Source organism: Moschus berezovskii, chromosome 6 (genome assembly GCF_049115385.1).
Source record: "Moschus berezovskii isolate FMDL1 chromosome 6, NW_MosBer_1.0, whole genome shotgun sequence".
In the NCBI taxonomy this organism is placed as follows: Eukaryota; Metazoa; Chordata; class Mammalia; order Artiodactyla; family Moschidae; genus Moschus; species Moschus berezovskii.
Genome location: NC_142465.1, coordinates 32302987 through 32318516, shown reverse-complemented (window position 1 = coordinate 32318516; position 15530 = coordinate 32302987). Strand labels below are relative to the sequence as shown.

Genomic DNA, 15530 nt, shown 5'->3' with positions numbered 1-15530 from the left:
CTTTTCACTCTCCTCTTTCACTTTCATCAAGAGGCTTTTGAATTCCTCTTCACTTTCTGCCATAAGGGTGGAGTCATCTGCATATCTGGGGTTATTGATATTTCTCCCGAAAGTCTTGATTCCAGCTTGTGCTTCCTCCAGCCCAGCGTTTCTCATGATGTACTCTGCATATAAGTTAAATAAGCAGGGTGACAATATACAGCTTTGATGTACTCCTTTTCCTATCTGGCACCAGTCTGTTGTTCCATGTCCAGTTCTAACTGTTGCTTCCTGACCTGCATACAGGTTTCTCAAGAGGCAGGTCAGGTGGTCTGGTATTCCCATCTCTTTCAGAATTTTCCAGTTTGTTGTGATCCACACAGTCAAAGGCTTTGGCATAGTCAATAAAGCAGAAATAGATGTTTTTCTGGAACTCTCTTACTTTTTCTGTGATCCAGCGGATGTTGGCAATTTGATCTCTGGTTCTTCTGCATTTTCTAAAACCAGCTTGAACATCTGGAAGTTCACGGTTCATGTATTGCTGAAACCTGGCTGGAGAATTTTGAGCATTACTTTACTAGTGTGGACATATTAGCTGTGAATAAGTCATTGATTTCTGTCCAGAAATTTTTGCATCTATAAAATGAGAGTAATACCATGTCATCAGTTTGAGAGGATAAAACGAGAACCCGTACAGAAGTTTTGGATATAGTGAAAAGTACTCTCCATACCTAGGAACTGTCTAAGTGTAGTTCAGTAGGAGAATTTTCAAAGACTTGGAGATGTGGATGCAGCCTTTGACTGAAGCTGAGAGTAAGAGAATAGCAACAAAAAAAGATGGATGGCCTAGCTCATGAAATAGACTAGGAGCTGCTCTCGTGGTTGGACAGAGAGGCTTTTTCCGCAGCTGGGACAGTGAATTGGGCTGTGTTTGTACACAGAGGTACACTGTTGTGTTTGTCCTCGGATGTTTTTGAGGGAAGCTAAGAAGAGCATTCTATAAATTAGCAATCCCTGTCTCTTCCAGCCTCTCCCTAAGAAAAACTGTTCGTAGTAGGAAGCATAAAGATAGTTCCATACAACCCCCGTGTTTATAGAGGGAACTGAAACCAGGGAGGCTACGTGACTTTTTTATTGTTTAGTAGGTAAATGTAATCTTTCTTTTCCTGCCTTTTTGTTGTTGTTGTTTTGGTAACCATTTGAACACAATAGTTTATAAGGTAGTTTTTTAAACAATCTCAGTCTTCCAGAAAAGTTTCAAATGCAGTGTAAAAAATTATCTTTTGAGAGTAAGTTGCTGATGTAGCCTGTCACCCCTGAATACTGTAATGTGTGGTTTTTAAAAATTATTTATTTTTAATTTATTTATCTATTGTGTATTTGGCTGGGTCAGATCTTAGTTGCAGCACCCAAGATTGTCAGTCTGTGTTGCAGCATGCGGGATCTTTTTTTTTTTCTTCTTCAGTTGAGGGGTCTAGTTCCCTGACCAGGGTCAAACCTGGGCCCCCTGCACTGGGAGCACAGAGTCTTAGCCACTGGACTCCTGGGGAAGTCCCTATAGCATACATTTTAATAAACAAGTACATTCTCCTACAGAACCATGATATAACTGCCAAAGTCAGGAAATCACCATGTACATTACCATCAGATTCTCAGGCCCATTCAAATTTTGCTGGTAAGTCCAATAATGTCTTTATACCCAAAAAAATGACATTCCAGAGTTACTCTTGAGTTATCATATCTCTTTAACCTTCTTCACCCTGAGAGAGCTCCTCAGTCTTTCTTTGACTTCTATGAACTTGATACCTGTGAAGATGACTCTCCAGTTATTTTGTGGAATTCCTTCAATCTGGCTTTGTCTGATGCCTCCTCCTGATTAGACTCAGGTCATACATTTGGCCAGACTGTCGCCCAGGTGAGGCTGTTGTTTTCTCATTGCGTCTTCCAGGTGGCATGTGATTTCCATGTGTCCCAATTCTGCCCTTGGTCCCCTAGTCACTTGATTGAGGAGCTTCTGCCAGGCTTCTCCCATGTACAGTTACTCTTTTTCTGTTTATAATTAATAAGTGTTCATGAGAAAGACACTTTGAAACTATCTAAATTTCCTGCTTTTCATTAAACTTTTGATTTATTCCTTCATTATATCTGTATGGACTCCCGGTTTTCAGTTTTATTCAGTGGGTTTTAGTCCATTATTATCCTGCACATAGATATTTAAACCATTCCTGATTTGGCAGGGGAAGTCCCTTCAAGGTAGCATTCATGTCCTTTCAACATGTCCTCATTGCCTCCTTGTTTTCTCAGAAATATTACAGGCTAACGTTACATTTTTTTTCCTGTCTTGGGCCTGGAATCTGCCATTTTTCAAGCAACTCTTAATTGTTTTATTGGAAATTGACATTTACAAGTCAACATCTGTTGGAGCAGTACGCACAGCTGGGCCCTCTCTCTACAGGGCTCACCACTTATTCTAATCTAGCATTACAGTACTCATTCTATTTTTCTTCTTTCTATGTTTATAACTCCTCCAACAAAAAGAAACCTGGTTGCCACTATCCTTAGTATATTATTTCATTAAAAAAAAGAACAAGCCCCTGTTAGCTCTTGCAGCATGGGGGTGCCCTCCCCTGGTCAGACCCTGAGTCCCCTGTCCTCTGCTCGGACCCCGCCTCACACTTGTCAGGCCCCATCCTCCCTGGCCAGGCGGCCCCCACACAGCCTTACTTGCCCTGCCCCACTTGAACTCAACACCTCAGAGTAGGCCTTCTCCTGCAAGGACTCCTCCTCACCCCATCCCAGGCCTCCCCACCCAGAAACTGTCTACATCCTGCTTGGGCTTGGACACCCCATGCTGGGGCACCATTCCTTGCCCTGCTCAGGTGCTGATTGTCCACTCTGTGCTGCCCGTCTGCAGGGCCACTTCCCACCCCCCACACACACACCCCTCAACACACTCACTCTCAGGCTGTCCTTCCACCCAGAAGTTCTCCTTTCCCAGCTCTGTAGCTGGCTCCAGACACACACACACACACGATACACACACACATGATCACACACAGACACACACGATCGCGCACAAACACACGCTATCCTTCCTCCCCAGAAGTTCTTCTCAGCATTCGTACTCACACACACTCACACACCTCTGTAGCTGGCTCTAGATCCTAGGCCACATCCCCCTCAGCTTGTTTGGCCCTGGCACCCTTCACTGGGCCACCTCTCTGAATGGCTGGATGCCATCTTCAACCCACTCAGGCTCTGACACCCCTCACCAGGCTGGCCTCCCCCTGGGGATGCTGGGTCCACCTGCCTAAGCTCTGACTCTCTCTGCCAGGTCTCCCACCCTCTCTCCATGGGGGACGCCCTCCCATCCCCCTTAGGTTTCAACACCCTGTGCTGGGCAGCCATGCAACACAAATACTGTCCTTATCCTGCTCAGACATGGGGCTGTCCCCCTGGAATGGACACTCTCCTTGGCTTGCATTGGCTCTGACAGCCCACACTAATCCACCCTCCTGCACAGATGCCCTGCTTGGGCCCCAGCACCTGACACCAAGCCCCCCTCCATGTGGACAGGGCTTTAGAACCGGATCTTTTGAGGGGAAGGAGTATGGAAGGAAGGGCAAAAGGGTCACCTGACACATAAGTTTAATTTCTGAGATTCTGAGCAAAAAAGAAAAACAAGAAGTTGTTTTTTCCTTCTTCACCAAATACACATGAATGTTATGGTTTCTTAACTGCAGCTTAAAGTAAGTTTTCAGCCGAAAGGAATCCTTTCCATGTTGTCATTTTTCTTCCCTGTAGTCTGTTATGTATACCTCTTTTTAAAGGGAGAGAGGACTCCATGCCTCTTGAAAGGATCTTAGGGACCCCAGGGATCCCCGGCTATACCGATAGCAGCTGTACTAGAACTTAAATTCTGAGGTGAACATGGGATGACATTCACAAGAGTGACATGTATATACAGTTGTTGATGGCATCAAGGGATAACCTTGAATCTGCTCTTCTCCATTTTTCAAAATCGTAATTCCTTCCTACAGCCAACAGCTACAAATTTATATTTACCCAAGCTCCAAACAAGGGCAGCCCGCTGTGTGGGCTGAAGGCATGAAGCAACACGCCTCTGTCACAGGCATTTCTTTTTTTCTTTCTTTAATGTTTATTTATTTATTTGGCTGTGCAGCATGCAGGGTATCTTTTTTTCTTTTTTTTTTTTTTTAGTTGTGACATGCAGAATCTAGTTCACTGCCTGACTAAAGGATTGTACCCAGGCTCCCTGCTTTGGGAGTGTGAAGTCTCAGCCACGAACCACCAGGGAAGTCCCTATCACAGGTGTTTCTACCAGGCATCTGGAGGCCCAGCCTCCCATTAAAAGGCAGCACCACAGAACTGCATCTTCTCTCAGGAACCAGAATTTCCACAGGATAACTGTTCCGAGGTTCATCACCCTGTGCTGTCACTGAGCACTTTCTGTGTGTTCACCAAGAACCAACGGACAGCAGATTCAGTTTCTACTTAGTGTGTGTTAAGTGGGTTAATGTTTCTAAGTAGAGAAACTTTTGATGGGCTGACGCTAAGGGCAAAATATGTGTCAAGAGTTGATTTGATTAGCCGCCCCTACTTGACTGACCTCGTAAAAAGTAATATTCCATCTGTACATGCTTAGCTTGCACTATGAACTTTTGATTTAAGTTAACCAGATCTCTTCAGGGAGTATTTTCTTTCAATTTTAGAATACTGCATCTTCAGTTTAAAAAAGTGCGTGCAAGTGTGCTCAGTCGTTCAGCTGTGTTCAGCTCTTTGCAACCCTATGGACTGTAGCCCGCCAGGCTCCTCTGTCCATGGGATTCTCCAGGCAAGAATACTGGAATGGGTTGCCATTTCCTTCTCCAGGGGATTTTCCTGACCCAGGGATCAAACCTGCGTCTCTTGCATTGGCAGGCAGGTTCTTTACCACTGAGCCACCTAGGAAGTGAAAGTCACTTAGTCGTGTCCAACTCTTTGCCACCCCATGGACTATACAGTCCATGGAATTCTCTAGCCCAAAATACTGGAGTGAGTAACCTTTCCCTTCTGCAGGGGATCTTCCCAACCCAGGGATCAAACCCAAGTCTCTTGCGTTGCAGGCGGATTCTTTACCAGCTGAGCCATAAGGGAAGCCCAAGAATACTGGAGTGGGTAGCCTATCCCTTCTCTAGTGGATCTTCCTGACCCAGGATGGGGGAAACTTAGAAATGTATATGGAAACCAAAAATTTCCAAACCACTTATCCATTTTGTTTTATTTTCATCAAGTCATTCTGTTTTGTTTTTGGTATATATCAATTCAGTGTATTTCCAAACCACAAGTATAATCTAAGTATTTTTCACTATTTTAAATTCTGACCTCAGACCATATCTCTGAAGTTTTTCTCAAGCCCCTTCATGTGTATACTTGGTAACCACGTGGTTACAATTATTAACTTATTATGAATTTTAAATTGATGCATATAAAATCCTCTCCTCTAAAAACAGGATATTCAGTAATAGTCGGATATTACATGGTTAGCCTAGAATGAGAGTACTGATCTTGTCAAAACTGGTGTTCATGGGATTTTGCTTTCTGCCTACATGTTATCCTTCTAAGGTCCTCAGGATACAGAAGGCAATGGGAAAACACATGGTGCTCTGAAAGGCAGAAAGGTGGGAGTGAGTCAGGTAACAGAAGAAATCATTCTCGTACCTAATAAGCTCCAAATCTAGAACAATGATTACATCCTTGATTATCATATTGAAAAAATCAAAAAGAAGCACCAACAGAGTCTCCAAAATGAGAAAATTCTTTGAGGATATATCTACCCAGTAGAATATTATACAAGCAATAAAAGTGGGAACTAGGAAGACTGTGTTGCAACATGGAGTCATGATAAGTGAAAAAAGTGTGTTAAGTGAAATGAGTCATGATAAAGCAAGATAAGTGAAAATCCAAGATATTATATAGTCTGTGGTTTTAAACTCTGACAAAATATTTTTATGCATTTGAAAAAGGAGTACATTAAAATAATAATTGTATGCAAGGCAGTGAGACTATTTCTCTAATATTTTGCACACTTTAAGCAATGTTTTGTTTGCTTTTGCCATTTAAAATAAGCTCTAGAGTATATGTCTGCATTCAAGGACACACATAATGTTAAATCAGGAATAATGCTGTATTTTTCTAATATAATTAGAACACAGTGATTTTTTTTTTTTTTTTTGGTCAATATCCCAAATGTGGCATACACTTTCAAATGACTGATGGCCCTTTAGGAGTCACCTGTGTGATATTCCTGATTGCTTAGAATAATTTTTTTAACTGCCCTCTTGAACAATATGAATTGGGTAGTTCTGGCAACAAAGATGGGAACATTTCCTCTTCATTCAAGAGGAAACTAAGACTTTCCTGCATCGGGTGGAGTTGTCAGGGGACATCCAGGTATTGATGTCCTCAGAGGCAGAATTTAGTGAAGCCTGATACTTGTGGCTTCTTGGATATGCTGTATTCAAAGATAATGATAGAGGCATTTTCATTCTATTATTTCTTTTTCTTACCCCTACCTTCCCCCTCTTTAGGTTTTCACTGGAATTTTCACAGCGGAAATGTTCCTGAAGCTCATAGCCATGGATCCCTACTATTATTTTCAAGAAGGTTGGAACATTTTTGATGGATTTATTGTCTCCCTCAGTTTAATGGAACTGAGTCTAGCAGACGTGGAGGGGCTTTCGGTGCTGCGATCTTTCCGATTGGTATTCCATATTTCTCCAATTTCTTTTTTACATTTCCTGTCTTGTAGCTACTAGGAAGAATTTTGCATAAGTTAATCTGATGATTTTACAAAATTCTTAGCTGTATCCTGCTTCTAGTTTCAGTTGACTGTTTATTGGTTTATCAACTAAAATATTGAAAAACTTTCCTGCTAATTACCTAATATAGAAAGTAGTTTTTTTTAATCAGTCAACAAACGTAAATCAATTTTATGAAGTTCCTCAGAAAATAATGGTTAACCTAAAAGGTGAGGAAGGATTCACAAGAGCTATTCTGAGGTCTGATTTGAATTTGCTGGTGAGCCTATTTCTTTATCTGAACATCTCCCTGAAATGGCAAAATTTTCTTTCTTTTCCAAAGATGGCTCATTTCTTCTATCATGGTGACCCCTTCCAGAAAATGAGAATAAAATAATGTTTTTTAAAGTTATGTTGAAATTAGTTGTTGAACACAGATCTTTAGCTAAGAAGGATTTTTTTAATGTATTTGAAGAAATTAGTGTTCAAATTACTAAAATGCCTCTGAAAGTATTAATAGTTAACACTATCCTCAGAATAGCTTCCCATGAAGCATAGGCGTCAATGATGTCCTGATTGAGTCCCTTGAGAAGCTGAGTTACCTTGAGGGTATCCCACTCAGACAGAGTATCAGAAATGGCTTAGATTTGTTTCTCTTATTGGGAAAATACCTGAGCACTCACAACTGAAAGGATTTAAGGATATTCAGCTTATCTAAGAAAGAGAATTGGGTTAGAGTGAAACTGTTTATAAAACAGAAATCTCATTCAATCCAAGTCACAAATAACATCTGTCACATGTCTGGAACCTCTGGTTACTGGACTTTGGTTAGGATCCAGCCAACAGTAGACTTTTTGAAAGTAGTTCTTCTTATTTAGAAGATAAGATGAAGAATTAAGTGATAGAAGTGTTATCACTAATACTCTGAATAAATTAACAGCCAGTCAGAATGGTGACAAACTGTTAGAGACCCAGATTACGTACAGAGCATCACCTGGTAAATCTTGAAATCTCAGGTAGAACTCAAATTTTCAGTAGGGAAAAAAAATGTCCAAACCAACATGGTTGCCTTCTACCAGAATTCCTGTTACATCCTGTTACACACACTACTACATGTGTAGTTGTTATCTTAAGACATATGATGGTGATCTCTGTTCATGGGCTTTATTCATTATAAGTCTCAACTGGTTAGCCAAGACCTTATAATCATTCATCACAGAATACAGAAATTTTCTGATTAACAGATACCAAAAGTTCTGTCCTCTGAATTAATATCAGTGTAGTCCCTTTTCATAAGGTTTTTGGTATATTGGAACTGCCCCTTGGAAACTGCTTTTCCTCCCAGTTAGTCCAGTCATGTCAGAAAGTTTCGTATCAGCCATTACCTATTCATTGGCAGGCAAAAAGAGAGATATGTAGAATTTTAAAATGCTTGCTTTTTTAAAGACACAGATGATTCATTCTCACTGTCCTTACCAAGCTGATCTTTTGATTCACTTTTTCCATGTGTGCAAATCACATTTTCCTTAATATGACTGCTGAGAAGTCAAGGGAAAATCAGTAGGATATGTTCATGTATGGATTTTTAAAAGGTGGATTGACCCAGAGACTAATTCTGGGACTAGAAGCAGTATTCTTGGTTCTTAGTTCTAAATCTTTCACTTATTTTGAAGTTAATTAGTTTTCCTTCATCTGTGCCTCAGTTTCTCTCAGTTTTAAGGTACTGTAGAAAACCCTGAGAATTTCACAAGGGTGCTCAGTAAATGTAATGATCTTACTAATTTTGTATGTTTTTATTGTAGCCATGTGATAAGAATAAATTAATTGAATTTCATTTGGATTTTGTTTGGGTTTCTTTTCCGTAGCTCCGAGTCTTCAAATTGGCCAAGTCCTGGCCCACCCTGAACATGCTGATCAAGATTATTGGAAATTCAGTGGGTGCCCTGGGCAACCTGACCCTTGTGCTGGCCATTATTGTCTTCATCTTTGCTGTGGTGGGCATGCAGCTCTTTGGAAAGAGCTACAAAGAATGTGTCTGCAAGATCAACCAGGACTGTGAACTCCCTCGCTGGCACATGCATGACTTTTTCCATTCTTTCCTCATTGTCTTCCGAGTGTTGTGCGGGGAATGGATCGAGACCATGTGGGACTGCATGGAGGTGGCTGGCCAGGCCATGTGCCTCATTGTCTTCATGATGGTCATGGTTATTGGCAACTTGGTGGTTAGTACTGACCTGTACATCTTTTCGTTCTCTGAGCATTTTACCCTTGACCCAGAAGCCCAGGCTACTTAGTCTTTCCATATCTCTGTTGGTCTTTATTCTTTCCTGACCCAAGAACTCTAAGGTACAAAGGAAAAGAGACTGCTGTTTTCAGAGGCCTCCTGGGTCATGAGCCTCACAACCTGTCAACCCTTTCATAATTGTGGAAACAAAATTCAGCAAAGTTAAGGCACTTTTCCAAAGTCCCACAGCTGATAAACATCAGGGCTTGTATTATATCCTTGACTTCAAAGTCTGTGGTCTTTCTACTATTAAAAACACCTCAGAACTTCTCAGCCTGATCTTTTGGGCTGGATAATTATTTGGTGTGGAACTGCCCTGTGTGTTGTAAGGTGTTTGCAGTATACCTGACATCTACTCTTCACTAGCCAGCAGTGACCCGCAGCCCAAGTTGTGAAAACTAAAGATGTCCCAGACATTACCAACTGTCCTCAGGGGGCAAAACTGCCCTCCTTTGAGAACCATGGATCTAAGGCATCCTAGGATTTTATCTGATGTTTATAAATTTCAGATCACTTCCTTGCTTCACTCTGTCCACCTGCTTCTCTTGCCTCTGTAAATAGAATGTTCACCAACAGAAATTAGTACCTTGTTTCTCAAAGTGTCATCCGAGGACTCGCAGCAATGAGAACGATCAAGAGTGTACTAGAGATTCAGAATCTTGGGCCACCCCACTCAATCAGTATCTGCATGTTTAACAAGAGTCCCAGGTGATCCACATGCACGTTATAGTTTGAGAAGTGCTCATCTTTCAAATCAGGCCAAAGCCCGCCTGCAAGTCTGCAACAAGGAGTAGAAGGAGACACACTCAGATGACCCCTTATAAGCTCACCCAGAGTGGTTCTCTTCCTTTTTCTTCCATAGAGAAGCATATGCCAGTAGGGCATTCCTCCTCATCAACCTCTGAACCAGCCTCGCCCGCCCTCGTCTTTCACTGGACCTATAAAAACAGGCCGTGCACTGTTTCTCAGTCACTCCCAGTCTCCACTCCTAGCCATCTTCCCCTCAGTCCTGATCCCGCCAGTCTTCCCACTCCTTCAGTGAAGACAGCTGCTGCCTACAGCTACTGTGCATTGCAGAGTCAACAGCCCCAGCCCTGACCTCCCATTTCTCTAGTCTCCTGTCCTCAGTAGTCTCAGGGACATCTTCCCATGACTAGCTACAGACACCTGAGCACAGGACAAAGCCCACTATTATTTCTGCCTGTGATGACACTCTCTCCAGTTCCCCCTTGGCTCAGTCCTTCTGCCCATGTCATCTCTAGGAATCTGTAAGTCTCTTCTGAGAGACTTCTTTTCTCTCCATTCCAGGTAAATATCTGATGTCTCTCATATCTTTCTTCTTAGCATTTCTATATATGCATCTTTCTTTGTAGTATTTCTGAGATCTGCCCCTTCCTTTCCATTTCTATAACCCATCTGGTATTTCTGAAAGTCCAAGGAAGACCACCTTCGTTACAGTCACCTTGAGTTTCACTCACTAAAAAAGGCCAAGTCCCAGGACCTACACCAGATCTACCGAATCAGAATCTTTCTGGTGAGACCAAGGAGATGCTCGTTTTTAACACACATCCCACTCCAGGAGATTCTTCTGCTTGCTAAGGTTTGAGATTCCTATAGCCTGATCCAGACCCTGGTCAACTCATGGAAGTAACAACCTCCTAACTCCTAACCCCTCCTCCCAGCCCACCACGTGTGTACCTAGTAGGAATGACTTTCTCAGATCTCTGTCATCATCTGTGACTCCTTTACTCAAGGACCAATAGTGGATCCAATTAAAATTCACATATTTCAGCCTGGCCTGCAAAGCCCTCATCAGCTGACCCCCATTTAACCGACTGTATTCCTCTGTAATGCTGCAGATGGCCACGGTAACCCGGATACGTAGAGTTCCTATATTGTTTCTGTTCCTCCCATCTTGCACATATGATTATTTCCACCTAAAATGTAAGCCTTACTCTTCTTCAGAAGTATGACAAAGTAAGGGCCAAGTGTAAATCAAGAAGTGAACATCTCTCCCACTTTTCAAAATTAAGTCTTAATAAAAATAAATTAATCTTAATGCCTAATGTGGTTAAAAAAGAAAAGAAAAATAAATGAAGCTTGTTTCTAATGGCCTGACACTTAAGATACAGAACCCAAAAGTCACCATCACCCTTTTGCTGCTGCTGCTGCTAAGTCACTTCGGTCGTGTCCGACTCTGTGCGACCCCATAGACAGCAGCCCACCAGGCTCCCCCGTCCCTGGGATTCTCCAGGCAAGAACACTGGAGTAGGTTGCCATTTCCTTCTCCAATGTGTGAAAGTGAAAAGTGAAAGTGAAGTTGCTCAGTCATGTCTGACTTGTAGCAACCCCATGGACTGCAGCCTACCAGGCTCCTCCGTCCATGGGATTTTCTAGGCAAGAGTACTGGAGTGGCTTGCCATTGCCTTCTCCACACCCTTTTGCTAGAGCTACTTAATTTTAATAAGTGTTAGGAAAACAAAATCAATTCTTAAAATAGGATAACATGAAATGTATTTCAGTTCCACCTTCTAGACTTGTTATATGAAAGTCTGGTTCTCCAAGCCTAATTTTTTTCTAACCTGGGTCCTCCAGGACACCTGCTGCTCAAAAACACATGGCATCTAGGCATTCTTTGATCCTTCTCAATAATCCATGCCCACCTTTCTGTTTGTATTTTTGGAGAATTTTCTCCCAAAGTGGATACAACCTTTGTTTTTTCTGATTATAAGAAAAGCAGTATGTTTTGAAATACATATATATGTGAATAGCACTACCAAAGAAAAAGCAGTACTAAACTCATTGTATTACAACCAAAACCAAACAAAATGTATACATAGTAACATGAGCACTTAAAACTCTATGTGAGTCAAACAGTACAAACTCTTGAGTCTTTTATATAAGCCTGTGAATTTGCAGTTTACAGCCCTAGTTTAGTGGATAACTGTACCCATCACCATTCTCCATTCACTCTCCATTTTCCTAATGCTCCTGGTGCAGGTACTGAACCTGTTTCTGGCCTTGCTTCTGAGCTCCTTCAGCGCTGACAACCTGGCAGCCACAGACGATGACGGAGAAATGAACAACCTGCAAATCTCCGTGATCCGGATCAAGAAGGGCGTGGCGTGGATCAAACTGAAAGTGCATGCCTTCATGCAGGCCCATTTCAAGCAGCGCGAGGCCGACGAAGTGAAACCTCTGGATGAGCTGTACGAGAAGAAAGCCAACTGCATCGCCAACCACACCGGCGCCGACATCCACCGGAACGGTGACTTCCAGAAGAATGGCAATGGCACCACCAGCGGCATCGGCAGCAGCGTGGAGAAGTACATCATCGACGAGGACCACATGTCCTTCATCAACAACCCCAACCTGACCGTGCGAGTGCCCATCGCCGTCGGCGAGTCCGATTTTGAGAACCTAAACACCGAGGACGTCAGCAGCGAGTCGGATCCTGAAGGCAGCAAAGATGTAAGGTCCCAGCCGAGAAACCTGTCTTGATCCTGTGTAAGAACAAATGACCAGCCTTGGGACTGGTCCAGCCATGGGCCTGGCAGAGAGATTTTGGAATAGCCAACTCTCAACTTTGAACTTTGGGGCTTCCCTGATGGCTCAGACAGTAAAGAATCCGCCTGCAGTGCAGGAGAACTGGATTCAATCCCTGGGTCGGGAAGATCCCCTGGAGAAGGGAATGGCCACCCACTCCAGTATTCAGGCCTGGAGAATTCTGTGGACAAAGGAGCCTGGCAGGCTACAGTCCATGGGGTCATAAAGAGTTGGACAAGACTGAGGGACTTTCACTTCACTTTCACCTTTGAGAACTAATTCTACCCACCCCCAGACAAGCTAGATTCCTGAGGTGTTCCCAGATCTGCCTCTCTTGCTTCTGAGTCATCTGGAGTACTTCCCTGTCTGAGCTGTACCACTGAAACCAGCTGTAGGCACCTTCTGCTTAGGGTGGATCCTTGTCATCCGTGAGCAGGCTGTGATGTTGTACACCGTCCTGACAGGTTCTGAAGGCCCTGTGGTAATTGTCAGCCCATGGTGAATTGGATGATGATGAGTTTCTAGCCTGAATTGTAGCTGCTGCGTCATCAGTACCAAAGGCAGTGGAGTCCATGCAGAGCGGACGCGCTGCTGTAGCGTTGCTTCTCTTTCTCCTTCTGTATCTAGAAACTGGACGACACCAGTTCCTCTGAAGGAAGCACCATTGACATCAAACCAGAAGTAGAAGAAGTCCCTGTGGAGCAGCCTGAGGAGTACTTGGATCCAGATGCCTGCTTCACGGAAGGTGAAAGGGAGCCAGGAGGGCGGATGGCATGTGTCACTCGCATGGCTTGCAGACAGCATTTATGCTTGGGTCACTGGTTGGCCAGGGAGAAGGGGGCTCCATGGATATCTGCAGGAACTTTGTTCCCACCTCATCAATTTCAGGGAGGCTGATACCATTTTCCCCGTTTGATTCTCAGCTGTAACAAGTTTTTATTCTCAAACTTTTCCTTGTCCGTTTTTCTCGACATCAGCCCCAAGACTTCCACCGTGTCTGCTCCTGACTACCCTCTTCTCCTCCCTGTCACTGCTTCTTGATAGGACATCTTCCCATCACCAGAGGACCTTGCCCTGGCTGCCTGGCAGCAGAGCCTCAGCCCCACCACCCTCTCCACTTCTGCGTCAGCCGCTGAACTGTTGTGCTGTGTGGTGGGGCAGCGCCTGGGGGGCCCTGGGAGAAGGGTCGGGCGCGTCTGGGCGGGGCCCGTCCCACAGTCTGACCTGCCTCTTCCACCGGTGCCAGGTTGTGTCCAGAGATTTAAATGCTGCCAGGTCAACATTGAGGAAGGACTGGGCAAGTCTTGGTGGATCCTGCGGAAAACCTGCTTCCTCATCGTGGAGCACAACTGGTTCGAGACCTTCATCATCTTCATGATTCTACTCAGCAGTGGTGCCCTGGTGAGGTCCGGGGGAGAATCTGCTGGGGGATTGACTGGGCAGGGGTATAGGGACCAGCAGGAAAGACTGGATGGGCCTGAGCCCAGTTTCTCTAACAACACAGCTTGGCTGTAGACCAAGAGTAACGATCTACTCCAGTGCTTCAGGCTGGTGTTTTGAGCCCTGGGGATTAGAATTCACCCTTGTCTGTATCTTCATCCTAGACCTCGGCATGTTCCCTCTAGAGCTCAAGGCCCCCTTTTCATCAGGATAAGAATACAAATGACCAAGTATCTTCACTGCTTAGCTTTCCTCATTCCAAGCAACTTCCCTTTCTTCCCTAATACCCCTGCTTCACAAAGGACCGCATGTTACATGATTCATGTCCAGAAGGAGCAGGTCTGTAGAGACAGAAAGCAGATTGATGGTTGTCAGGACTAGGAGGAGATCGGGAGACTAGAGGGTGACAGCTGGAGGGTGTGGGGTTTCTTTGGAGGGAAATGAAAATATTCTAAAATCGACTGTGGTGATGAATATATGACTCTGAATGCATTAAGAGCTATTGCACTGTAAACTTTAAATAGCTGAATTATGAGGTATGAAAATTACATCTCAAGAAAACTTTTTTACAAAGAAAAGCCCTGTGTAGTGAGGGATAGAGTGGAGGAAGCTGGGAGCTGATGACCTGCCAGCTCAGGTGGGAAGGCTGTGGGGGCTGTGGGGGTGGGGGTGGTACTTCTGTGTTGCTTGTTTCCCTGTAGGCACTATAGGCAGCTGCTGCCTCTCTTCCAGGCCTTTGAGGACATCTACATCGAGCAGAGGAAGACCATCCGTACCATCCTTGAGTACGCTGATAAAGTCTTCACCTACATCTTCATCCTGGAGATGTTGCTCAAGTGGACAGCCTACGGCTTCGTCAAGTTCTTCACCAATGCCTGGTGCTGGCTGGACTTCCTCATCGTGGCTGTACGTGTCCTGCTTTCTACTTTCCTCCGCTGCCAGCAGGAAAACAAAAACAGGGACTGTCCTTCCTCTGATGGCTGGAGTTGCCTGGGACCCAGGGGATAGGCCGATAGGAGGTTTGGGTAAAGTTCCCTTCGGAGCACTCAGGTGGTGACTTGGGAAGCAACTCTGAAGTCCCTGCATTTGCTCCAGGGCCTAAGTCACCAGTTCATTAGTGGTTTGACCTAGAAGTTTCTGAGATTGGGAATGGGAAGAGGACTCATTGGTGTCCAAGCTTTGTTATTAGACTGGGAACAGGAAGGCTCTGGCCCCAAACCAGCAGTGCTGTCCTCCTTCTGCTGCCAGGAGAGGGCTGAGAGGACGGGGCAGGCGGTGGTGGGATCTAAGTAGACTCTCCTGCTGACCGTCCCCAGGCACACTCCCATCCATCTCAAGTCTTCATACCAGACTCATCCGAACAAATCTGTCAAGGAGAGGAAAGAACCCAAAAGAAACCCTCCCCCGACTCCCACTCCTTCCCACACATGGCTATTTCCACAGTGGTGATCAAACTTAAAAAATCCTTTTTTTCTCCAGGT

At 44.2% G+C, this 15530-nt stretch overlaps 1 protein-coding gene across 3 annotated transcripts in view; it reads left to right on the top strand.

Moving 5' to 3' along the window:
• SCN8A (sodium voltage-gated channel alpha subunit 8) overlaps nucleotides 1–15530 on the top strand; it is a 156383-nt gene that overhangs the window by 113615 nt on the left and 27238 nt on the right. For all 3 annotated transcript variants that reach the window (XM_088836897.1, XM_055395535.2, XM_088836896.1), the window contains 6 exons: nucleotides 6570–6743; nucleotides 8645–9001; nucleotides 12064–12534; nucleotides 13237–13354; nucleotides 13856–14010; nucleotides 14782–14955. In XM_088836897.1, coding sequence (XP_088693023.1) covers nucleotides 6570–6743; nucleotides 8645–9001; nucleotides 12064–12534; nucleotides 13237–13354; nucleotides 13856–14010; nucleotides 14782–14955 — 1449 coding nt within the window. The remainder of the gene's footprint in view (nucleotides 1–6569; nucleotides 6744–8644; nucleotides 9002–12063; nucleotides 12535–13236; nucleotides 13355–13855; nucleotides 14011–14781; nucleotides 14956–15530) is intronic.